This window comes from Equus przewalskii, chromosome 15 (assembly GCF_037783145.1).
Source record: "Equus przewalskii isolate Varuska chromosome 15, EquPr2, whole genome shotgun sequence".
NCBI classification, from domain to species: Eukaryota; Metazoa; Chordata; class Mammalia; order Perissodactyla; family Equidae; genus Equus; species Equus przewalskii.
Window position 1 is genome coordinate 52,914,442 of NC_091845.1, and position 26,986 is coordinate 52,941,427.

Genomic DNA, 26,986 nt, shown 5'->3' on the forward strand with positions numbered 1-26,986 from the left:
CTATTCTCATCTGCATACACCTGTCTTCATGAAATATACCATGCTTCAGATATATTATTAGAAAAACACTAGGACAGCATGTCAAAGTTTTCTATATGGTTCCACAAAAGTGAGAAATTCATTAAAGGGCACATTTTTCACAGCAGGAAGTAACGATTTACTCCACCGGTCAATTCTCTGCGATTCCCTCTGGAGAACCCCACTAGTTCAGATTAGAAGGGAGTGGTCTTCCCCTCCAATATTATCTATAACCTCACTGAAATGCTGCTCAGAAGTCTTCTCAAGGTCACTTATCCCTGCAGGAAAGCCTGGCGTGAGGAAGGACGCCTCCATCCGCTGAACTCTTGCCGCACTGAACCTGTATGTGGCTAGAGGAAAGCTGACTGCAGGGTGAGAAGCCCACTGTCCGCGATGGATGTAAGTCTTCTTCCTGACTCTTACTCAGGGAACTCTTATTATAATACAATTCTAAGTAAGCTCTTAATTTGGGAAGACTATTAACTCTGCTTTTTGCATTTTCATTTTTTACAGAGCATCATGGCGATCATGATCCACTGTGGACTGCGTGTAAGACGAGCTGGGGGTGTCAGAGGAGTAAATTTGGAGGAAACTACAGTATTGGCAGAGCACAAAAGGGCCCCTGCAGGTTTTGAAGAGCTTTACGATGTACTTGCGAAATTTTTCTCCCAGGAAAAAGTAGATGACTGGATTAAGGCAGCAGTGAACAAAAGCCAGGGTCTCTGTGGCCTGAATGGCATAGTCCAAGTGTCTTTCAAAGGTGCAGTCCTGAAGGACCTCTAGCTCCACCAGGGTCTCCAGGAAGAGCACCACATTGTAGGGTGTCCAGAACCCCAGGAAGAGGACCACGACCGCAAAGATCATCTTCACTGCCTTGTTCTTCTTCTCGTTTTTACAGTGCTGCAAGGTCTTGATGATCATGGAGTAGCAAAACAGCATGATCCCCAAGGGGATCACCAGTCCTAGAACGTTGATCTCCAGGGAGCTCAGAACCCTCCACCTCGTGGAGTTGGAAGAGTACTTGGTTTTGCAGTAGGTATGGTTGTGCTCAGTGTAACAAGTGCTGAATAAAAGGCCTGGAAGGGAGGCGAATACAGACAACGACCATGTGGCCAAGCTGGTGATAACCCCATAAGTCAAGGTCCTCGCTCTCAAGGAAAACACCGCATGTACAATCGCCAGGTATCTATCGATGCTCATGAGCATGATGAAGAATATGCCACTGTAAAAACCCACCAAGTACATCCAGGAAATAATCTTGCAGAGACCGAGTCCAAAAACCCACTGGTCTGCAGCGTAGTAGCCCCAGAAAGGGAGGGAGAACACGAAGAGCAGGTCCGAGATGGCAAGGTTGAGCAGGTACACGTCAGTCATGGACTTGAGCCGCTTGTACTTACACAGGACCAGAACCACCACGGAATTCCCAAGCAGACCAAACAGAAAGACCAAGGAGTACAGTGGGGGCAGGAAGAGCTCCCCGAATGCCTTGATGCCTTCTTTGGTGCAAGGTTTGGGGATATTTTCATAGAGATAGTAATTGTTATAGATGCTTTCATCCACGGTGGTGTCTACTATATCCGTGGGGTTCATTTTCAAATCTACAGGCTCCTCAAGGCAGATCTGAACCCAATCAGAAGAAGCTAGTGAGGGAAAGAACAAGCGAAATTTCAGTGAGAACAGTAACAGATCGAAATGGTGCTGAGCGCAGAGCACAGCTGCTTACTCTTTTGCCCCGGATCATTATACACCTCTTCCCAACCTTCCCAAGTTGAAGGGCTCAGTTCCTCACAGGGCAGGGCAGCCAAATGAAATATTCTGCCCTTTGGAGTCAGACAAAACTCCAGCTCTGCCACTTTTCTTACCCCTCTGCGGGGAGCTTCACTTCTTTCATTTGTAAGTGGGGATAGTAAAACCTCCTTTTCAAGGAGGTGTTTTTCAAGAACATATTTCTAAAAGATAGTCTAGGGTTACTGAAATCACTTGCAGGAATGACAAGCCAAGTTGATATCCCCAACAGTACTGCACCCAGGCCCTTTCTGACATGAAAGCCAAAAAAAAAAAAAAGATGAAAAATCCATGCATCTTTCCCCTTCAGATTGTAACTCCAAAAATTTGGTAATTGCTTTCATCAGGCTAGAAGGAAACCAGGTTGGTCACTTGCCTTTATATAGAAATTCTGATTCCTCCTGCATGCTTTGCACTTTATAGATTTCAAAGCACAGGTATGGGTATTGTGCATTTAATCCCACGCCTGTGCTCCTGTCCCCAGCCCTGCCCTCCAATGAAAATCTGGTACTCTAAGCCAAGCAAGCATACTGAGCCATGGGGAAGATGGCTCATGAAAGATTCAGAGAGCTTAAATGACTTCTGAAGACCACACGGCTATGTATAGAACTTGCTCTCTAGGCCCCAAATCCCAGAGATGTGCTGGTAAACCAGATCTGGGTTGGTGGGTGGGGTGAGGAGGCTCTGATTTATGGCTTTTGCTGGTTTCCGTGGTAGAAATACTTCCACCAAGACCGAGGTCAAGCTACCAACTGCCTCACAACATCCTTGAATATGTAACAATTGGCTCTTGAGAGTTGATGCACGGGGCTCCCGCACTCCACTGCCGAGTCCCACGGTTGCCCTAGAGCACCATCTTAGAGGGGAAGACGCCTGGCCTTCCAGACCTGGGTGGCTGGCTGCCAATTGTACATTAATGCAGCGAATGTGTTCTCAAGGCCGTTTGGAAGGTTGCAGTACTCAGTTGAGTAAACTGAGGGAAATTTTTGGTCTTTTCATCAAAACCACATACAAAAATTAACCCTATGCACTGAATCCTATCAGAGTGAGAATTAGTATACAGATCTATAAAAGATACATCACAGGCAGAACTAACATCGCCACCTCCCCAACCTCATTTCACATCTAAATTGGTAGCTGAGGTTAAAACCTTCTTAAAGTCACACACGTATTCACATGTGAATCAGAGAAATTCAGGGATGAGAGCTTTCTGGCTTTCTGACTCAAGGCTTCTTGCTTCCTTCTTAATAGCACCTGGATATTCCTTATTAAAACCCTTTTCACGTTGTTTGGTAATTCACTTCTACTCCCTACTTCCCACCCTCACCACCACACACCAAAACCAGGTTGTTTTTCAAGAGAGAGATTTTGGTTTACTCCTGCAAACAGATGCTGAAGACCTGGTGAATCTCAGGGTCTCCAAAAGAATTTGTTAAGTGAGTGTCAATTCTAGTTAAATGAATAACAATTCTAGCCTTTCTCCACCATCTTAGCAGTGAAAATTAAAGGAATAAAAGAGGCTGAAGAGTTAGGAAATTATCAGGAGAACAAACAAAAGTAAACACAGCTGGTAAATGTTTGGAATTATTCTGTAGGCCTGATTTGTGTGGTCTTTCTTGACCTGGGAGTCTTGATAGAGACAAGAAGCAGAAAAGTTTATATGTTTAATGAAAATTATCTGTGTATTCTGAGCACGTGGACTTAGGCCAGATGTGTGCAGGGAGAGCGCTCAGAGATGAATGCCGGTCAGATGAGGGCTCAGGGAGTGTGGGTACAGGTAGACCATGTGTGGTCTCCAAGATAGGAGCCAACCGTGAGCACGAGAGTGCCCAAGAGGGCTGAGCGTGGAGACTGGTGAGTGGCTGGCCAACTTTCAGCACTTCCAAAGTCCACACACATGGCAAGAAAGCAGCGCACGGCCCGAGGCTCTGAGAATGGCCCCATCCCCACTTACCTTGGGTTTCTGAAAATGGCTCTGAAGAAGGTCCGGGAGGCAGTGCCAAGCTTGCTCAAGAAGTGCAGCGCTAAGAAAGACAAGTGCCTTTGAAGAGCGCGCGGCTTCCTGTGAGAAGAAAGTCTATCCTTCACCCATCTATGCTGAGTTCATGTGGGTTTTTTTGATAGAAGTAAGAAGCAGAAAATGAGTGACTCAGTCACTCATTTCCCAAAACTGAAAGCTAGGAAGGTCTGCTCTCTGCTAGATTAAGGAGGAAAATGAACTGTTTTAAAAAAGGAAACTTTTAATTCTTTAAAATTTACTTGTTGAATTTTTAATTTTAAAAAATGTCCTTTTAGCTGGCTATCTGCAGCAGAAATCCTCTTCCTATTCCGGATCGGTGGACTGTGGGTTATTTCCGTGTCGTGGATGTGTAGTGGCAAGCAATCGAGATGTTTGATGTCCTCCAAACAAGTGGGATCTGGGGAGGTCAGAGGAAGAGGCCAGATGGACTGAAGAAAAAGGATGTTCAGAGTAGAGAAGAGAAGAGAAAAATGTATCTAAATGTGTGTCTGGGAGTGACTTGGAGGGCTTTAGTCAACCGCATTCAATAACTGACGTGTCCTCAATCTTGTGTAAAGTGACAACGTAGCTTAAGGCCCTTGTGCAGCAGGAAGACCCCTTCCCTGGCCCCTTCTACTTAGAAACTGAGGAGCTTCCAGTGACAGTCATCTTGGCTGAGAGCTTCGTTGGGGCTGCGTAGCAGTCATAGCCAAAGGGCTGACATTAGTCCTAAATCTTTTGAATATCGTATCCTCAGCTTCTGCCAGCTTCCCAATGTTCTTCCTGTGTGTCTACAGTTGCTTAGCTCTTTGGTTCAGCTTCAAAGAGCCACACATGTCATTTTTCCTAAGCAATTTGAATGAATAGGAACTAAGAAATTGAGCTAGAGCAGTGTTGACCAACCTTTTTTTTTATTATCACCCCTCCTGAGGAGTCTTTCCAGATTTTGTTTTCCTAAATACCTCCCCATGAAATTTTAATACCACAGATAAACTGTAGAACTATTTATAGTAGATGTATTCTGTGCTTTTACATTAAAAAGTAAGATTTTTTCACCCTTAAGAATAAATGTTGCTTCTTTGGGGCTATATTGCCTCTGGTGAGAATGCGTGAGTTAGATTAGTGGTTCTCAGCTGGGTTCTTTGCCCCCCCAGGGCACGTGTGGCAATATCTGGAGATATTTTCTTTTGAGGTGGGGGGAGTTGCTTCTGGCTTCTAATGGGAAGCGGCCAGGAATGTTGCTAAAATACTACAAGGCACAGGACAGCCCTCCACCATAAAAAGTTATCCAGCCCAGAATGTCAATAGGGCTGAGATTGAGAAACCTGGAGCTCATGTTCCCCAGAGCCTGAACTGTGGAACCAGATTCATAGATAGCCTGCGAAAACAAATGGAGATCTATGGTCCAACAAGTTTGGTGAAAGCTGGGCTTGGGTTCAGGTTAAACAGAGTTCCTATTGTAGTGCTTCTGGGGGGCTTTCCAATGATAATATCCTGTGAACTCTGGAACCAGACGCAGAATAAAAAGTCCCAAACATTTTGACCAGTGAACCTATGCCCATTACACAAAGTTATTTACAAAGTGAACGTATTTTTAGAAATGCAGAGCCTGAGGAAGATTCTACTATGGAATTGTAGACCTTGAGTTAGAGGGCTGAGGGGTACAGTGTGAAAGGTGTGAAAGCACACACCTCAGCAGGGCTCTGGGCAAGCCCTTCTGAGCACGTTGCCTGAGTCTCCCTGGACCCTGGCCTGGGGGGAGGAGTGTTAAGGTTCTAGAACATGTGATATCTAGAGGTCCAAATCATCGTAAGCGGCCACTGGGCCTGGAGATGATCCCTTGCAAGCCAGTTAGTGCTCCCTCGCCTGAACCTGGCCTCACGATATGCCTCCCAGTCCCTGAGTGAAGGAACGCAGCAGCCCCAGGGTCCGTGTTGGTTGAGAGCTCTTGCTTTGAGGCCTGCTCAGTCTGGGTTTGGATCTCAGTACCACCGCCTACTAGCTAAGTGAACCTCGATTTTCTCATCTGTAAAAAGGGGTGGATTGTGGAAGGATTAATGAGCTAATGTTTGTAAAGCACTTGGCATGGTGCCTGGTACAGACAGATGCTCCACAGTGGCAGTAGCAGTGAAAATTAGTAGGATAACATGCACAGGAATAGCTTCCTCTCTTAAAACAACTGAGCCTGGCATGTTGCTCTTACCTATCACCAGGCATCCTGGAAATATTTGGATTTAGATTCAGTGGGCCACATTCAATTTCTGAGTCAGTGTTCAGGTTAAAAGCAGGTTTCAGGTTTCCAAGTTGCAAAGATTACTGGAGAAAGTCAGTTGTCACGTTTGCAAAGTAATAACATTACTATCCTGGAGAAACACTAAATAGGTTTTCCCTCACATAAGGTTTCAGAACTAAACAATACCCCCACCTAAAAGAAAGGATCAAATTTTTAGTAATGTGGATTTCATAGATGGAGAAATAAGAACCCAGAGAGGGGAGGTGGAGCACTCAAGGCAACATAGCCAGAAACACAGTCAGGGTTAACATCTACACTCCTGACATTTTTGTGGACACCATCTTCCATTGAGTGAGTTTCTGAAAGCTGCCGGGGGGAAGAGCAGACCAACAAAAAATGTCCAGGGACAAACCCTCCCCCAAAATAAAGTAGTATGAGACACCCCACAGGCTTCCGAGAAAGAAAGCAATCACATGAGAGTACAACGCCCCCTGGTGTACCAAGCCTTATTTCAACACCAAAGACAAAGTACATTCCCCAGGCGGCATATACCATACCAACCCACAGGGACCAGCATATCTGACATTGGGAGCCATAAACTCTCAAGGCCTTCTGGAGGAGGTCCATGGGCCTGAGCTGCAAAGCAGTGGTGGTAAAGCATCCAAGATTTAGTGTCAGACCTGTTACCCCTTAAAATGAGAGAAGGCTGCCAGACAGGGCCGCACATGGGGCTGTACCCAGGGACAGAGTAACAGCAAACTGGAGCTACAGGGGACAGCTTATGTATGGCAAGTGGGGGTCGGGGCGGGGCAGACAGGATTTAAATAGTTTTGTGGGCTTGGGGCCCAGGAGCTGTCTCTAGTTATCTGGTACCTGTTCCAGGGTGACCTGGTGTATGGTGGCCCCAGAGTATGAGAGGCTGACAAGGGAATGATTGGAGTGTGGACCTAACTGCTTAGGAAGGGGAAGTGACTGGCCTCTAGCCAGGGCCTCAAAACTCAGTCAAGACAGCATTTAAGCAAACGAACGATATTACAGGGGAGGTCTGAATAAACGGACAAAACTTTGGTAAGGAAATAAAAGAATGCAAACAGTTAAATTGCAAATTGATTGTTTTTTAAGCAATGAAAGGGGCCGGCCCGATGGCGTGGTGGTGAAGTTCATGCACTGTGCTTTGGCGACCCGGGAGTCACAGGTTTGGATCCTGGGTGCAGACCTATACACCTCTCATCAAGCCACACTTTGGCAACATCCCACATACAAAATAGAGGAAGACTGGCACGGATGTTAGCTCAGTAACAATCTTCCTCAAGCAAAAAGAGGAAGATTGGCAACAGATGTTAGCTCAGGGCCAATCTTCCTCATCAATCAATCAATCAAAAATAATTAAAAATCTCTGCCCTTTTGTTTGTTTGTTTTTGTTTTTTTATTTTATTTATTTATTTATTTTCGGATGTACATCATAATATATTTCGAATTCTGTGTAGACTACATCTAAAAATCTCTGGTCTTTTGAAAATGAGAAAACACATTTTCACGTAGCCTGAATGTCAAAGAAAATATCATAATGGAAAATATAAAACACTTATAACTGAATGATAATCAAATATCACTTATTCAGAATTGTAGTAGGCAGCTAAAGTGGTCCTGAGAGGATAATCTAGACCTTAAATGTTTATGCCAGAAAAGAAAAAGGCTCAAAATTAATGAGAAGTGTTTAACCAGAAAAAGAAACAGTAGAAAAAGGAATAGTAGAATAAACTCAAAAAGAGTACAAAGAAGAAAATAATAAATATCAGAGCAGAAATTAAACAGAAATTGAAAGTAAAATAGGCCCATTAAAGTATTTGAAAACACTAACAAAACTGACAAATCTCTAGGAACACAGGTAAAGAAATAAAAGGAAAGAATCTTGGGAATGCAAAGGGAGATATAAATATGGAGCAGAGATTTAAAAGATAAATATTAAAAATGATTTCACAATGAATTAAAAAACTTAGATGAAATGGATAAATTCCTAGAAAATATATCTTACCAAAATTGTCTCAAAAAGAGTATAAAACCTGACTTATACTCTTTTAAAAAACTGAATCAGTTGTTTAAATGCTTTGCACAAAAACAAAGTAAAAACAAACCTCAGAACAGATGGTTTTACAGGCAAATTCTACCAAACATTCAAGGTAATTCTAATTCATGCATCTTTATTCCCCTAGAATCACATAAAAAATGAATATTCCTGGGGGCCAGCCCTGGTGGCCTAGTGGTTAAGTTCAGCACTCCCTGCTTCAGCAGACCCAGGCTCATTCACGGGTGTGGAGCTACACCACTCTGTTAGCAGCCATGCTGTGCTGGTGGCCCTCATACTGAAAAATAGAGGAAGATTGGCACGGATGTTAGCTCAGAGCAAATCCTCCTCAGCAAAAAAATGAATACTTCTGAATTCATTTTATGAAGTTAGTATAACCTTGATAATAAACCAGACAGACGTATGAAAAAATAAAATTACTCAATTTCACTCATGACTATATTGATGCAAATATCCTATATAAAATATTAACAAACCCAGGGCCAGCCCAGTGCATAGTGGTTAAGTTTGTGCATTCCACTTCAGTGGCCCAGGGTTCACAGGTTTGAATCCCAGGTACAGACCTACACATTGCCCATCAAGCCATGCTGTTGGCAGCATCCCACATACAAAATAGAGGAAGACTGGCACAGATGTTATCTCAAGGACAATCTTCCTCAAGCAAAAAGAGGAAGATTGGCAACAGATGTTAGCTCAGAACCAATCTTCCTCACCAAAAAAATAAATGAATAAAAAAGTAACAAACCAAATTCACTAAAGTCAAAAAAATACATAATGGCCAAGTTAGTTCACTTCAGAAATGCAAAGTTGGTTTAATATTAGAGAATCTATTAATGCAAATCACCACATTTAACAGAATAAAAGAGAAAAATCCATCTGACACAGAAAGAGCACTGAATGAGAAAAATAATATTCTTGATTTGAAAAAAACAACAACCACCTTAGGACATTGAGAACAGAAAGGAATTTCTTTAAATTGATAAAGCTATCTACAGAGAAATCTCCAACAAACATACTCTTTAACTGTAAATAGCAAAAGTCATTCCTTTTAAAATTAGGACTAAAATGCCCACCAGCACCAGTTCTACTAGAACTGGTAGAAAAAGACAAGAATTCAAAATAAAAGATATAATGAATCCAGCAAAGTTGCAAGATACAAAACCAGTTGCATTTCTATATACTAACAATGAACAATTTGAAAAAAATTAAGAAAACAATTCCATTTACAATAGAATAAAAAAAGAATAAAATAGTTAGGAATAAACTTAATCAAGGAGGCGAAAGACTTGCACACTGAAAACTACAAAACATTGCTAAAAAAAATTAGAGAAGATGGGGCTGGCCCCGTGGCCAAGTGGCTAAGTTCGCACGCTCTGCTGGTTCGAATCCTGGGCGCGGACATGGCACTGCTCATCAAACCATGCTGAGGCAGCATCCCACATGCCACAACTAGAAGGACCCACAACGAAGAAACTATGTACCAGGGGGCTTCCGGGAGAAAAAAAAGGAAAAAAAAAATTAAAAAATAATAAATAAAAATAAAACTTATTACAAAGCTACTGTAATCAAAACAGTGTGGTACTGGCATAAAGACAGACATATAGACCAACGGAATATAATAGACAGCCCAGAAATGAACCCTCACATATACGGTCAAATTATTTTCAAAAAGGATGCCAATACCATTCAATAGGAAAAGGACAGTCTTTTCAACAAATGGTGCTGGGAAAACTGGATATCCACATGCAAAAGAATGTGGACCCCTAGCTTACAGCATATACAATAATTAAGACAAAATGGATCATAGACCTAAATATAAGAGCTAAAAATATAAAACTCTTATAAGAAAACACAGTGGAAAGGCTTCATGACAATGGGTTTAGCAGTGGTTTTTGAATATGACACCAAAAGCACAGGCAACAAAAGTAAAAATAGATTAATTGGACTACATGAAAATTTAAAACTTCTGTGCACCAAAAGACACAACTAACAGGGTAAAAAGGCAATCTCAGAATGGGAGAAAATGTTTGCAAATCACACATCTGATAAGAAGTTAATATCCAAAATATATAAAGAACTCCCACAACTCAACAACAACACAATCTGATTGGCTATTGGTGGTACAGGTGCAGGGATAGAAAAATAGGAACAGAATAAAGTATCTAAAAGTGAACGTCAGTGACTGTTCCAGAGACAGACTGAATACGTTTCTTATTATTTTTAAAAATCCCTAAATAATGTCCTTCTCCCCAGACTGAAGCCCCATGTGTGACATCAGCCCCCCTGCCTCCCGAACCTAACATAAAAATATAACTAGGGAGACTGCTAATGGGTTGAAACCCAGAAGAGAGCTAGCACCTGCACACCCCTGAATACTGAGACGTTCCATCACCCAAGGCTGCAATTCTTCAGGGCTTAATCTCTGCGCCACCTCCCACACCCACCCACCCAACACACACACAAACCACCAAATCCTGTCTCTGGAATAACCAACGCCCTCTGTCTACCTTTCAGCCAGCCCTGGCTGACGTTCTTCCTCCTGAACCCAAGGCTCTGTCCCTTCCCTGTTTAATGCTATTGGAGACACAAAATATATAAATACAGGGTTGTCTACTTTAAAAGTATAAACCACTTGAATGTGCCATTTTATATATGAGGGTATCATAAGTGAAAGAGAGTAAAACAGAGAACTACTCCATGACATTTGGGAACTTTCCAAGATAAATGATACCTAATGTAAAATTAAATTTATTTTAGTCACAAAACCTTTTTCATGTAATATTAATGATACTGAAAAAACGGTAATTTAGAATGAAACTTTATACAATAAAATATCACAAAATGATAGCAAGAACATTTTATCAAACAAGTGTTTGTATGTGTGTGCATTTGTATGTGCACCTATATATAGACATACTTTTGAGTGCAAAAATTACTTATGTGAGGAATATTTACACCTACACAATAAGCTGATGCAATAAGCTCAAGTAATAAAATGTATCCATGGTACAACAGTATGCCCAAGCATAAAACCCCTCACCCCCTATCTTTTTAGGATTCGGGCACTTTTCCCTTTATGAGTCATGCATGCATTGTTAACAATTCCAAGATGAATTTCTTTGAGTCTCTTGGCTTACTAAAAGGGGAAAATAAGGAGAGATATTATTACTTACGGGATGCTGGTGAATGACCACTCCTGCACATAATTGAGAAGCGGGACCAATTTGGTCCAGGCTCAGTCTAACTGAATTATGAAAATTAAGAATATGTGAGGGTTGGGGCCGGCCCTGTGGCTGAGTGGTTAAGTTGACGCGCTCTGCTTTGGCGGCCCAGGGTTTCGCCAGTTCAAATCCTGGATGTGGACATGGCACTGCTCATCAAGCCATGCTGAGGCGGCATCCCACATGCCAAAACTGGAAAGACCCACAACTAAAAAGTACACAACTATGTACAGGTGGGCTTTGGGGAGAAAAAGGAAAAAATAAAATCTTAAAAAACAAAAAAAGATTCTGTGAAATTGTCCACGTTTCATTGCACAATATCAAAATATCACTGTCTTAGTTTTCTGTTGCTGCTATAACAAATTACCACAAACTAAGTGGCTTAAACAACATGAATTTACCATCTTACAATTCTGGCAGTCAGAAATTAGAAATCATGTCCACTGGGTATTAGCAGGGCTAGTTCCTTCTAGAGAAGAACCTGTTTCCTTGCTTTTTCCAGCATCTAGAGGCCACCTACATTTGCTGGTTCATCTCATGGTCTCTTCTTCCATCTCCAAAGCCAGCAGTGTAGCATCTTCTCTCCTCTCTGACCCTTTTATAATGACCCTTGTGATTACATTGAGCCCACCCAGATAATCCAGCATAATCTCCCTATCTCAAATCAAATGTACAAAATTCCTTTTTCTGGGGTAACACATTCATAGGTCCTCGGGATTAGGACATAAACATCTTCAGGGGCCATTATTCTGTCTACCACATCACATTCAGTAATATCACCACTGACCTCATCAGAAAACTCTAAGTATTGAGAAGCTGTCACACTCATAGTAACAGATCAAAGTTTTCTAAGATTATAATTTTCACTTGAAAGCTCAAGTTTTATCATTGGTAACAAATACCGTCAAGTGTTTTACTGGAAATGACAGGCTCCTTTCATTAATTTTCAACAAAATGTCTACAAAATAAATTGGAAGTCACTCTTTCAAGTAAAATGGAATTCCATGTGAATTCAAGGCTACATATAATAAAATCAGTTTTTCCTGCTTCACCAAAGACTGCTTAAATAAAACAGGCCCTGAGAGCGCACGGCAGCGAAGTGTCTTTTGGTACAGTTTCCTGGTACTGCCTTGGTTTGTCCTTTGTCCCAGTGGTTTCATTCACCATTGTTTCTATACCATCAGTGCAAATATCATCAGAGTAAAAAAGATAAAGTTACAGTATTATTATGAATGTAGTTTTAACACCATGGATCCCCTCGAAAGAGTCACAGGGACTTTCTCTCTCACTCCCAGGAGTCCAAGGACGACCCTCTGAAAATTGCTATTTTAGGAAATGAAACCTGCCAGCAGGTGGCAGCAGGTACAGAAACATTTTCTAACTTACTTTGGCCATGAGATAGGAAATGGTTATTTCATGATACATTTAAATTTTTGCCTTTAAAGCTCAAAGATAACATTTCTTTGCAGAAAATATTTTAAAATTTACAATAGAATTCTATGAAACAAGTGCTACTTAAGTTCGCAACTCAAACAATTATACAAGAATCGTTCTTGAGACAACCATCATATTCTAATGTGCAGAGTGATCTAGGCCTACTTCTCATTTTGTCACCCAAAGTATTAAGAACAGTCAGTAGCTTTGGTAATAGTAATTCTGTCATTTTATTAAACCAAATAACATTTAAATGTTCTACCAACTGGAATTACTATAAAATGAAGAGTTCACGTAAAGAATCACGTCTAGAGTTTCATGAAGCTCATATGTTTCTTTCAAAGGCTAAAAGCCAATCTTTCTTTTCCCTTTTTCTTTATTAAATCTATCAGAGCACTAAGGAAGAGCTCGCAAAGAGAAAATTCACGTCTATTGGATCTTAGCATCTGTATGTTGTATTAAGGCTTCTCAGTTAATGCATTTTTTCCCTACTTCACAGAGAAAGGGATTTGAATTTTCTTTATAAAACATTAAGGTTTCATGATGCTCATGAATGATCCTAGAAGATATGATATGCGACAATGGAGCAAAATTAGTGAACATGCATTTCTGAACTAAAATCAACCAAGTAAAACAAGAGTGAATTGAATAATTTGGAAGTAAATAAATACGAGATAGAATTAAAATATCGTTCAATAATAAAATATAAAACAAACAGCAGAATGATCAGAACTAATGTGTTCCACATTAAAGTCTTATATTAAGACTTTATTAGTTAATTTTGTAGTTTAAAATTTAAGGGAAAACTCTAAAAGGGTAGAATATAATTTTTTAAATAGAAGAAAAAATCACATAAAGAAGAAAAGTGTTTCAATTCAAAAGTAGTTATCACTACCTAAAAGACTAAATATTCTGTTTTATTTCTTTTCTCTCACACAGAATTTAAATTCCATAAGTGCAAGGATTTTTGTTTCTTTGTTAACTATTACATCTCTAGCACCTAAACCAATGTCACACACACGGGAAATGCTCAAAATTATTTGCTGAACGAATATCTTATACAAATTACTTTATATGAATTAAGAAAGACATTTAAGACTTCAGTAATGGTTAAAAGATAAAAAAATTACAGTTCACCAAATAGAAAATGCAATTAATAATAAATGATAATGGTTTAATGCTCAATATTCCTAGTAACCAAAAAAAAATGTACAAATTAATCTGAGATACCATTTTACCCCATCATAGTCACAAATATTTCAAGAGGTGATAAAAAAAATCACACTGATGATGTGTATCAAGAGTTGTAACATGATCTAGCAATTCCACATTTAGTTTGTTTTTCCTAAGAAAACCACACAAAAACCTTTATGTGTAAAGGTGATCATTGGTTAGTGGGTAATACTGAAAGAATGATAACAAATGCAACTGACAATGTGGGAACAGCTAAACAAATTGAGGAACAAACACTGCATGAAACATTTACATGGGCGTGAAAATTGTTTATGAAGACTACTAGTGATAAATGAAAACAGTTACATATCAAATGTAACAAAGCATGACCTAACTCGATGACCACGACAGTGTAGATTCAGCTAAAGCGGCTTGTTAGAACATTATCTAGCCACGGAAGCCAATTTATATTCTATTTTGGAATATAAATTGGAACAATCTTTTAGCAGGACAATTTGACAATTTGAAATGTTTCAAATTTAAACTGTTCATATCCTTTGATCAAGAGATTTTTTTCCTGGGAATTTAAGCTATGACCAATTCTCCTATGTGAAAAATTCATTCAATGATTCAACAAGATTTCTTGCACATCTCCTACACACTGGACAATGGAGATCTCAAGATGAAGTGTCTGTGTTTCACGGCCCCAGTTCACTGTCTAGTGGAGAAGACAAAGATGTGAGGAGATAGTTACAACAAAGTGCAATATGTAAAATAAGATTTGAACAGAATTATGTAGTAAAATAAAGAGACAATTTTACAAAGCGTAATACTGAATGAGATTTGAGCACAATTCTATAACAGAACAGAAATCACACCTGGCCCTGTTTGTTGTAATAAAGAAAGGCTCCTGAGAAGAGTTGATAGTTGCCAACCATATTTGCCAGATGAAGAAGGCCTGAGGTAAGGACTAACTGGCCAGGCAAAGGAAACAGTGGGGTCAGAGGTAAGGAACAGAGAAAGGGCAGGCAATCTGTTTGCAGACGGTACTACAGATGGCAAGGTACAGTGTAGTAGATCAGGGTTAGAGGCTAACAGTAATTGAAATCAGGGCTGAAGTCATCACCGGCATCAGCACTCTTTGAAATAAGAAAAACTGTAACCTCATCAATCCTCTTCCTTCAAATTCAATGTTGGCTCCACCCGTGCACACAGTAATGCAGATGTGTCTAAGGCTTCATCTAGTAGGTGGCCCTTAGCAATACCCCACGGGACAGTCAATTTCCATGTCCTTGTCTTCTTTTGAGCTCCTGGTGGTTTTCTTCTGCCCCAAAGGCTGGTCTCCCCTTTCCTCCAAGCACACGTGGGCCAGCTTAGCCCGTGGGCAGCACCCCTTCTTTGGATTTAACCCTGACAACTCTTTCTTCCAATCAGATGAGGCTAGGAGACACCAGCTAATTTCCTCTTTGCATCCAAGGAACTATATATAACACACACGTACCTTTTTTTTCAAACTCTGAAGAATAAAATATGCATTATTTTCTTATTAGGAACAAATGTATCAGTATGAAGTCACAAGGAGGCCAGTGTTCATCAAAGAGCAAATCCAATCACCTCAAAGGGATTGATGGTTGATAAAACATCACAGTCTTCCCGTGCACGACCCTCTGACGCCAGAAAGGACCCAGACCCCGACGGCCTCATCCCCACCCAGTCTGTCCTCATGTTGCTGTAAGAGACTCACTGAGGGGAAGACACTGCCCAGGGTTGTCGGCCACGGGAGATTTCTATCCCCTGAGGTGGATATTTTGGGGTGTAAGGCTTGGGCACCCCACAGCCCACCCCCAGCACGCACCCTGGTGCTCTGAGGCGAGTGGGACCCGGCCGGCCCTCCCACGATCCCCTCAGCCTCCGAACCCCAGCTTCCACCACTCTCACCCCTGCACAAAACCCAGCAAGGAGAAAGTAAGAGAAAATATGGTGGCCAGCCGGTGAGGGCTGAGAGGCTCCGCTCCAGTCTCGGTTCACAAGGGGCGTGTGTGAATGGCACGTGGAGGGGCGCGAGCCTCGCAGCCTATCAGAGCCAAGAGAGCCCCAAGAGGGCGTGTCTCCCGGTCGACAGGCGGAGCGGGCAACGCAGCCAATCACGGCTGCCTACCTCCTTACTGGTTCCATGCTGCGACCAGGAGGAGATGCAAAACGCCCACCGCTGTTCCCAGTGGCCGCTTCAGCAGTAGAGCTCCTCGTCCCTCTTCCCTTGCTTTTGCTTGGGAGAGTCTAGATGAGGGCATGTGGTTGATCTAAGAACATCGCCCATCCCTTTCCTCAAATTCCCGCCGTAAAGGATGCCAAAGACTAGAGCAGGACTGGGAAACACTCCCGCCTTTTAATCTTTGCTGTACTCAATCAGTAGAAATATATATGTAACCGTTCGATTTATGAGTTTATTTATTGAATCAATCTTCAATTAAGGAGGCCTAGTTCAATGACTTTGTTCTACAGATAGACTTACATTATTAGGAAGCCCCGAAAATATTGTCCTACTCCCCAGACTATAGCCCCATTGGTGAAACTGCAGTTGTTCGACCTTGGGAACCAGTAAAAAACAAACACAAAAACAAAAACAATGGGAGACTGTTGATGGGCAGCAGAGTCTCCATGGAATGGTGCCTAGAGTCCAAAGACGAATAGCCCCTTCCATACTGCTAGATACCAACATGTTTATCACCCAAATGTTATGGTTCTTCAGAGCATGTACCCTGCACACTGCCCTCTTCCTCCCCAGTAACTACCACCCAACACACATACAATCCACCAAATCCTGTCTCTGGAGTACCTAATTCCTTCCAATTCTTTCTGCCTGTAAGTCAGCCCTGACTGAGGTTCTTCCTCCCTCCGTAACCCAAGGTCCTATCTCTTCCCTGTTAAACACAATTGGAGACACAAAATATACAATATGCATTTGCATATTTTTATTTTACCATGTACGTAGTTTTGGAAATATGACAGTAGACTCAGTACAAGCAATTTTAATACTGCCACCTTATATGTGAGAGAGGCACTAGGGAAAAGAGTATCACAGGCACTTTTACCACAGAGAAATCGTTACCACAGCCCTCAAGATAGTGACATGAAGGGGGCTGGCCCCGTGGCCGAGTGGTTGGGTTCACGCGCTCCGCTGCAGGAGGCCCAGTGTTTCGTTGGTTCGAATCCTGGGCGTGGACATGGCATTGCTCGTCAAACCACGCTGAGGCAGCGTCCCACACGCCACAACTAGAAGGACCCACAATGAAGAATATACAACTATGTACTGGGGGGCTTTGGGGAGAAAAAGGGAAAAAATAAAAAAATCTTTAAAAAAAAAAAAAGATAGTGACATGAGGAGTCACCATGAGGAAGGAAGTTGGAAAAAAATCTTATTCCTGCAGCTCTGAGAATCTTTGGGTGGGACCTGCGGGAAGCAGGATGTGGCTGTGAAGACTGGAAGACAGCCTGCAGAGGTGCTCCATGCTCTGTTGCTGCCATCTTTTTTTGATCTAGAGTGAAAAGAGGAGAAAAACCGGTCAGAAAACAATGGTGCCATGATGAGCCAAATAATGGGGCCTTGAACTGCAATACCTAGGGCTTTCAACAACAACAACAAAATGGCCTCCCTAAGTACCAGAAGTCAATGTGGAGAGGGAGATGCAGTAGGAAGGACTGAGCATTTACCTTATATCCACATTGCCACCGTGGTTCTCCTGTGCCATGATATTTGAGAACATGTCAAGATAAGAAGTGATACCTAATGTAAAAGAAAACAGTTTTTGGTGGGTTTTTTTGATGAGGAAGATTCGTCCTGAATTAATATCTATGCCAGTCTTTCTCTGTTTTGTACATGGGTTGCTGCCACAGCATTGCTCATGAATACAAGCCGCCAAAGAGGCAGGCACCAAACCCAACCACTAAGCCACCAGGCAAGCCCCAATAAAATGTATTTTTAATCAAAAAACAATTTTCATCATTATCAATGGTACTTAAAAACGTCATGTAGAAAAAACTGACTTTTACTCTTTTCCAAAAATATTTAAACTTTATGTAATAAAACAACAGAAAATGATACTGTGAAGATGTTATCAAACAAGAATGTGTGTGAGTGTGCATGTGTGCCTGTATACATACACTTTTAGGCGCAAAAACATTACATGAGCAACACTCACAACCTACACAATGACCTGATGTAATAATAAGCTCATGTGATAAAATGTATCCATGGTGCAACAGTATGTCTTGATCATAAAAGTCCTGCTCCTTCATACCATTTTTAACTGGGCTCATTTTACTTTATGATACACATACATACTGTTAGCAGTTCCAAGACGTATTTATTTGAATCTCTTAGTTTATTTAAGGAGAAAAGGAAGAGGTGGTGTGACCAATTATTGAGGGCTGAAAAACGACCACTCGCATATAATTGAGAAGTGGGACTGATTTGGTCAAAAGTGACAGTCAAGCTACATTAAACATGTTTTAATATATAAAGCTGATTTTAGAATCATGAGAATGAAACAAAGAAATGCATGTTCCACTTTGAGTGTAATTTACGTCATGTATTCATGAGCAAAATCTGCTAATCAACTAAGTTTTACAAATAAGGGAATAACCAAATTAGAGCTATAGTATTTAAACTCACCCACTCAATATGTTTTAAAATGCTTTAGCTTCTTTCTGCTTCGCTAAGAGTTCCTGTTTGGTTCTTCTGTTGCCTCCAGAGTTGACTGGCGCTCCAAATTCACTGTCACATCCTCATCTGCATACTAGGGCCTCTCGTGGGTTATGTGCTATGAAGTAATATAACCAGCTTTTGGGTTCAATCTTATTTTATATCTAACTTGTAGATTCAGAAGTTCAAAACGAATTTGGAGGATCCGAAGAATATTACCATTCTTAAGTAGTGGAACATTTACATATGAAAATACATTCCTTCTCATGAAATCGAAAGTTAAGCTTCAGAATTCTTACATATGAATGTGGTCGAGATGATCACCACACACCTTACCGTTTAGCAGTCATAGTTTATTACAGAGCTTGGAATATTTGGGGAGAAAATCTTACTGTAGGGTTAAACTTAGAAAAGCCACATAATTAATTTTATGATAAAGATATTACCCCAGCTGTTATGTCATATGGCAGATCTTTAGTATTGCTCTTGCACCCCAGCTAGACTTTAATAATTCATTTTGGCAGTTAAGGGCCACAGCCTGATTATATGCATGTGCAGCCTTTTCATCACTAAGTTTGAAATAAAAAAGTTAAAAATAGGTATAATGTATTAATTTAAAATAAACTGAAAGTCATATATGAAAACTAAATAAAATAAAATGTTAATATTGGGTGAAGTCAAAGATTCATTAATATGTAAGTGATAGTGTTAGAAATTTAAAGTGCATTTCAAATAATTCTTCCATCAAAAGATCTATCATGGCTATGGTATATATACACAATGGAATACTACTCAGCCATAAAAAAGGACAAAATCGTCCCATTCGCATCAACATGGATGGACCTTGAGGGTATTATGTTAAGCGAAATAAGCCAGACAGAGAAAGACGAACTCTATATGACTCCACTCATAGGTGGAAGTTAACATATAGACAAAGAGAACTGATCAGTGGTTACCAGGGAAAAGGGGGGAGTGGGGGGAGGGCACAAAGGGTGAAGTGGTATACCCACAACATGACTAATAATAACGTACAACTGAAATCTCACAAGGCTGTAATCTATCATAATCTTAATAAAAGAAAAAAAAGATCTATCATGGCAGTATAGTGGTTCTCAAAGCATGGTCCTAGGACCCCTAAGTGGCTCCAAGTTTCTTTCAAGGGGTCCATGAGGTCAAGACTATTTTTGTAGTACTGCTACTAATAATACTAAGTTAAATAATCTTAACTTTTCTCTCTCTAGAGAGTGCATAATGAAATTTCCCAGAGGCTACTCGACGTGATGATGATGCCAGTGATTTTACGCACCAATGCTTTTGCACCATCAGTGAAATATAAACATAGTAAACAAGGCAAATAACATCTGAATATTATGATTAAAATAGCTTTGGACTTGCAAACACCCTAAAAGCATCTCTGGTTCCCCCAAGGCTCTCCATTCCACGCTTTGAAAACTGTAGTATTAGGGTAATGAATCTTGCCAGCAGGTGACAGGTGTAGTGAGGCATCTTCAAATTACTCCTGGCCACAGTTTATGGTATTGTGAGTTATTGCATGTAATCTTGGATTAGGCAAAGCCTTCTTAGATATATCACAAAAGTATAAGCAACAAAAGAAAAAAAGATAAATTGGACTTCATAAAAATTAAAAACTTTTGTGCTTCAAAGGACACTATCAAGAAAGTAACAAGACAACTCACAGAATGGGAGAAAATATTTGCAATTCATCTATCTGATAAGGGTCTTGTATCCAGAACATATAAAAACTCTTACAACTCAATAAGACAAATAACCAAATTTAAAATGGAGAACGGAGCTGAATAGACATTTCTCCAAAGAAGAGATACAGTTAATAAGCACATGAAAAGATCCTCAACATCATTAGCCACTAGGGAAATGTAAATCAAAACCCCAATGATATACAACTTCATATTCACTAGGATGGCTATAATGAAAAAGACAGATAATAACAAGTGTTGGCAAGGAGGTGAAGAAATTGGAACCCTCATATATTGCTAGTGGGAATGTAAAATAGTGCAGCTGCTTTAAAAAACAGTTTGGCAGTTCCCCCAATAAAAAGAGTCACCATATAACCCAGCAATTCCACTCCTGGGTATACATCCAAGAGATATAAAAACATACATCCACACACACAAAATTGTACATGAAAGTTCATAGAAGTATTACTCATAATAGCCAAAAGGCGTAAACAATCCAAATGTCCATCGACCAACGAACAGATAAACAAAATGTAGAATATCCATACAATGGAATATTATTCAGCTATAAAGGGGAAGAAAGCACTAGCACATGTTACATCATAGATGAACCTTGAAAATGTTATGGTAAGTGAAAGAAGCCAGTCACAAAAGACCAGATATTATTCCATTTATATGAGATACCCAGAATAGGCAAATCTATAAAGACAGAAAGTAGATTAATGGTTGCATAGGTCTGGGGCAGAGGAGGGTGAAAGAATTGTGACTGCTAACGGGTAGGGGGTTTCTTTTGGGGGTGATGAAAATGTTCTAAAACTGATTGTGAAAACGGTTGCACAACTCTGTGAATATACAAAAAAACCCACTGAATTGTACACTTAAAAAGGTGAATTATATCTAAATGAAAATATTATATATATACAAAAGTCAGTGCCCTTATTACGACTTTAAGACACTACATGATCTAACCTTAATATTCTAACCTCATTTCCTACTATCTCCTCCTTTTTCTCTCCACTCTAGCCTATGCCTCAAAGATGCCAGGCATGTTGCCACCTTAGGTCCTTTGCATTCAGTGTTTCCTCTGTTTCATATATTCTTCTTTTAGATAGGTACAGTAAATTCTCTCATCCCCTTCAAGTTTTTACCAAAAAATTACTTTCCCAATGAGGCTTTCCATTTTTATCCAAATGAACATTTCAACCCCCTCTGACATATCCTATCTTCATTCTGCTTTTCTTTTTTCCTCAGCATTTCTTTCTCTCTCTCTCTCTCGCTCTTACTCTCTTTCTTTCTTTCTTTTTTGGTGGAGAAGATAGGCCCTGAGCTAACGTCTGTGCCAGTGTTCCTCTATTTTGCACATGTGATCCTGCCACAGCATGGGTTGATGAGTGAGCGGTGTGTAGGTTCGCGCCCGGGAACTGCAGGCTACGGAAGCAGAGCATGCAAACTTAACCACTACACCACCGGGCCCACCCCTCCTTAGCCTTTCTTAATATCTAAAATGTTAAATATTCTATTCTTTTATTTCTTTTCTGTCTCACATTTTAGAGTAAAAATTAATGAAAGATTTTTGCCTGATTGTTAAATGCTATATATCCAGCACCTAGAACAGCATCATACACATAGGACCTCATAATTATATGTTGAGTGAACATCTTTATAATATAAATGGTTGGCATAAGACTATAAGAAAAACACTAAGACTCCAATATTGGGCAAAGAGAAAAAGAGATAACTCACAGAAAAGGAAATACAACTAGTAATAAATGGTCAGTAATAAATCATGATGGAATAATTTCAATCTTACTTGTAATGGAAAATGTAAAAAGTGGTGAGATACCATTTTAGCCTATCATATTCAACAATATTTTAAGAGATAGCAAAACCATAATAATGCTATCTATCGTGTCCTAAAATGATCTGGTAATCCCATTTCTAGTTATCTTTTCTTAGAAAACAATCCAAATATAGAAATGACTTTATGTGTATAGGTGATCATTGCAGTTTGATATGGAATGCTAAGAGTGAAAGCAAATGAAATTCCAACAATAGTGAAACATTTAAACTGAGGAACAACAACTATATTCAGTTATAAACTTATGTTTCTGAAGACTATGTAATAATAAATGAAAATGTTTATATATGTAATGAAACAAAGCATACCATAAAACTCTACTAGGTGATGATCACAACTATAGAATTCACTTGATGGAATATCATAGAGTGACAAAGAAGTTATGATATTCCTACAGAGAAATTTACCAATTTAAAATGTGCATATACTTTCAAAAATATACTTTTCCTAGAAATTCAAGCTGTGAGCAATTCTCCTACACAAGAATTCATTCACTGATTCAACAATTTTACTGAGCATCTCCTATATGACTGGCACTGTGCTGGACAACGGGGGTTTAAAGATGACTATCAACGATCTCAGGGTAATAGTTAATAGATTACTGGGGGAAATAAAGATATGAGGAAATAATTATAATAAAGTACAATATTTGGAATAGAGAATTGGATAGGATTTTGTTCTCTTGTAGAACAGTATCTCTGTGAGAATGAACAAAGGCTTCTAAGAACAATTAACATTTGCCAGCTATATTTGCCATATTTGCCAGGTGGAGAATGCATAAGCTAAGGACTGCTAGGCAAGGTAAAGAAAACTGTGAGGACAGAGGCAAAAAGCGGAGAAAAGACAGACATCTTGTTTTAAGACGGTAAAAGGTTTAGTGTGGTAGAGATTAGACATAGGCTGAAATTATCGCTGGCCATCGGTATACTTTTTTCTTATCCCCTCTATTGAATACAAGAAGTAAATGCTGTTTATTTGTGACTTATCAGTGGTTTTAGCATATTCACAAAGTTGTGCAACCATCACCACTATCTAATTCCAGAACATTTCCATCACCCCAAAAAGAAACTCCATACCCATCAGCAGTTACTTTCAATTCCCCTCCTATTACCTCCAACCAGCCTCTGACAAACACTAATATACTTTCTGGCCCTATTCAGTTGCCTTTTCTGAACATTTCAGAATGTCCAGAATCATAAATGGAATCATACAATATATAGCCTTTTGTGTCTAGCTTAGCTTATTGAGCATAATGTTTTTAATATTTACCCCTGTTATATCATATATCAGTACTTCATTCTTTTTATGTCTGAATAATATTCCATTGTATGGCTCTATTACATTTTGCTTGTTCATTCATCAATTGATTGACTTTTGGATTGTTTCCACATTTCAGCTCTTATGAATAACAATGCTATGAATATCCATGTACAGGTTACTGGTGAACACACACTCTGTGGATAATAACTATTAGTGGAATTGCTGGGTCATATGGTAACTCTATATATGACTCTTTGAGGAACAGCCAAACTACTTCCAGAGTAGTTGTACCATTTTGCGTTCCCATCAGCAGTGTATAAGAGATCCAATTTCTCTGCACTCTCTCCAACACTTGTCATTATTGGTCTTTTTAATTAGTTGTCACAGTGGATGTGAAGTGGTATCTCATTGTGGCTTTGATTTGAATTTTCTAATGATTAATGATGTTGAACATCTTTTTGTGTGTTAATTGGCCACTTGTCTATCTTCTTTGGAGAAATATTTATTCAAATTCTTTTGTCAGGGCCAGCCCTGTGGCTGAGTGGTTAGGTTCATGCGCTCCGCTTCGGCGGCCCAGGGTTTTGCTGGTTCAGATCCTGGGCATGGACATGGCACCGCTCATCAGGCCATGCTGAAGCAGCATCCCATGTACCTCAACTAGAAGGACCCATAACTAAAAATATACAACTATGTACTGGGGGGCTTTGGGAAGAAGAATGAAAAAATAAAATCTCTTTTAAAAAAAGGCGTTAATGTTACGAGTACACACACATACACACAAAAATAGCACATAGCATAGAAAATAAAATTTATTTCAAAAAATCCTTTTGTCATTTTTCAATTACGTTCTTTTTCTTTTTATTACTGAGCTGCTTGTTTTCTTTACATATTGAGTGCAGGCACCTTACCAGATATATGGTTTGCAAATACTTTCTTTCACTCTGTGGGTTATCTTTTCACTTTCTTTTTTATTGATTTTTTTTCTTATTGAGGTAATATTGGTTTATAACATTATATAAATTTCAGGTGTACATTATTATATTCCAGTTTCTGTGTGGATTACATCATGTTCACCATCCAAAGACTAACTACCATCCATCACTATATATGTGAGCCCTGTCGCCCCTTTCACCCTCCTCCCTTCCCCCTTCCCCTCTGATAACCACCAATCTAATCTCCGTATGTGTTTGTTTCTCGTTGTTTTTATCTTCTTATGAGTGAGATCATATGGTATTTGACTTTCTCCCTCTGACTTATTTCACTTAGCATAATACCCTAAGGTCCATCCATGTTGTCACAAATGGCAAGATTTTATCTTTTTTTATGGCTAAGTAGTATTCCATTGTGTATATACACCACATCTTCTTTATCCATTCATCCACTGATGGACATTTAGGTTGTTTCCAAGTCTTGGCTATCATGAATAATGCTGCAATGAACATAGGGATGCAGATATCTTTATGCACTCAAATTTTCAGGCTCTTTGGATAAATACCCAGCAGTGGAATAACTGGATCATATGGTAGTTCTATTCTTAGTTTTTTTGAGGAATCTCCATACTGTTTTCCATAGTGGCTGCACAAGTTTACATTCCCACCAGCAGTGAATGAGGGTTCCCCTTTCTCCACATCCTCTCCAACACTTATTTCTTGTCTTGTCTTAATTATAGCCATTCTGATGGGCGTGAGGTGATATCTCATTGTGGTTTTGATTTGCATTTCCCTAATAATTAGTGATGTTGAACATCTTTTCATGTCCCCGGTGGCCATCTGTATATCTTCTTTGGAAAAATGTCTGTCAGATATTTTGCAATGGGTATCCTTTTCAAATACGAAAAGCCATAATCAATCTTATTCTCTCACATTGACATAAATAACATGAATAATAGAACTCTTAATAGACGAACTATTGAATGTTTACTTTGTGATACCCACTCTGCTGAGCATACATCTACCATTTCCATTTCACTCCTCCCAATAACTCTGTGAGGTAGGTTGTTTCAACTTCCATGTGTTGATGGGAAAATTGAGATATAAACATACTAGTAGCCATGCCAACATCATAAAGCTGTTAAGTGGTGGAGCCTAGATTAATACCCAATGCCTAAGCTCTGAACTATCTTTTCATATCACATCTGGCTAAGAGGAGTCAGCCCATGTCATTTCAAGGTATAACACAGGTCCACAAAGAACCCCAACCTCTCCTAAAAACAAGTACTGATACATGCAAGAACTTGGGTGGGTTGCAAACTAATTATGCTAAATGAAAAATGCCAGTCTCAAAAGGTTACAAACTGTATGATTCCATTTTTATAACATTCTCAAAATGACAAAATTATAGAGATTGGGAACAGATTAGTGGATGCCAGGTGTCAGGTGCAAGGCTTTATCTGGTAGGCAGTCCTTAGGAAAACTCCACGAGATGGTCAACTCCCATCTCCTTGTCTTCTTTTGAGCTCCTGATGGTTTTCTTCCTACCCAAAGCCCGGTCTTTTTTCTTCCCAGCACACTACTACAGCTCCTTCTCAGAGCTTAATCCCGACAATTCTTCCTGCCATCCACTGAGGACAGGAGGCACCAGCTAATTTTCTCTTTGCACCCAAAGGACTACATATAAGCTAATACAATTTTTCTCAAACTCTGAAGAACGAAATATGCATTATTTTCTAATTAGGAGCAAATGTTTCAGTGTGACGTCAAGAAGAGGCCAAAGAGTTCATCAAAGAGCAAATCCAGTCACTGCAAAGGGGCTCGATGGTTGACCAGTGGTCTTAGTCCTCCCGGCCCCCTCCGAGACCCTTCCTTGTCAGGTGAGGCCAGGACCCCGGTGGTCTCGTCCCACCCCTCAGCCCGCCCTCCTGTCACAGTTACAGACTCACTGAGAGGAGGAAATGGCCCACGACTGTAGGTCAGGGGGGATTGCTATGCCCTGAGGGGGATTTTTCGGGGGGATGAGGGCCAGTCACCCCACATTCTGGCCCCACCCGGGCGGCTCCCCCACTTCCAGCGCCCAGAGGCAGGTGAGAGCCGCTGCCCGGGTCCCACAGCCTCCTCCTCCCCATGGCTCCGCAGTCACGTTACCTCTCAGCACACACCGAGCCTGAAAACAAACATGGCGGTGGGCAGTTAACGCTGCCCCGGCAACGATGCTGCCCTTAAAAGCGTGTCTGAGCACGCGCTTCTCACAGCCAATCAGAGGCAAGGGTGGACGCCTCTGAGTGGCTTGCCTGGAGGCGCGAGTCTCGCAACCCATCAGAGCCAAGTAAGCTCCGAAGCGTCAGCCCTGGGGGTGTGTCCTTTGGTACAGCCTCACGGTCCATCAGGGCCAAGGCCGCTGGTGGTCCTGATGTGTCTTGTGGCCAGTCAAGGTCGAGAAAGGGAGGCGTGTCTCGGGGGTTCGCCTGGGGCGAAAGGCGCGGGAACATCGGAGGTCTCACCCTTGCGCTCTGTCAGGGCTCAGTGCTGTGACTAATAGGAGGCTCAGAACTACAGAACATCCGAGC

The 26,986-nt window shown here is 40.5% G+C and overlaps 1 protein-coding gene and 1 long non-coding RNA gene across 4 annotated transcripts; both read right to left on the minus strand.

Annotated features, from left to right (window-relative positions):
* Positions 1-497: 497 nt before the first annotated feature.
* CCR4 (C-C motif chemokine receptor 4) lies at positions 498-26,833 on the minus strand. Of its 3 annotated transcripts, XM_008535511.2 has the most exons (3): positions 26,565-26,656; positions 3,758-3,865; positions 498-1,658 (listed from the first exon to the last, which is right to left on the minus strand). In XM_008535511.2, exon 3 carries the CDS (start codon positions 1,606-1,608, stop codon positions 526-528), a length of 1,083 nt encoding a protein of 360 aa, XP_008533733.1. In that variant the 5' UTR covers positions 1,609-1,658; positions 3,758-3,865; positions 26,565-26,656; the 3' UTR covers positions 498-525. The 3 variants fall into 3 exon arrangements, 2 of the variants coding, with proteins under 2 accessions (XP_008533733.1, XP_070431994.1); XM_070575893.1 differs by lacking the exon at positions 3,758-3,865 and having other exon boundaries at positions 26,565-26,833; XR_011527082.1 differs by lacking the exons at positions 498-1,658; positions 3,758-3,865 and adding an exon at positions 18,631-18,769 and having other exon boundaries at positions 26,565-26,638.
* LOC103561100 (uncharacterized) lies at positions 16,907-18,756 on the minus strand. Its single transcript, XR_547348.2, has 3 exons — positions 18,622-18,756; positions 17,661-17,733; positions 16,907-17,485 (listed from the first exon to the last, which is right to left on the minus strand). It is a non-coding gene; the product is annotated as an uncharacterized lncRNA (long non-coding RNA).
* Positions 26,834-26,986: the final 153 nt, after the last annotated feature.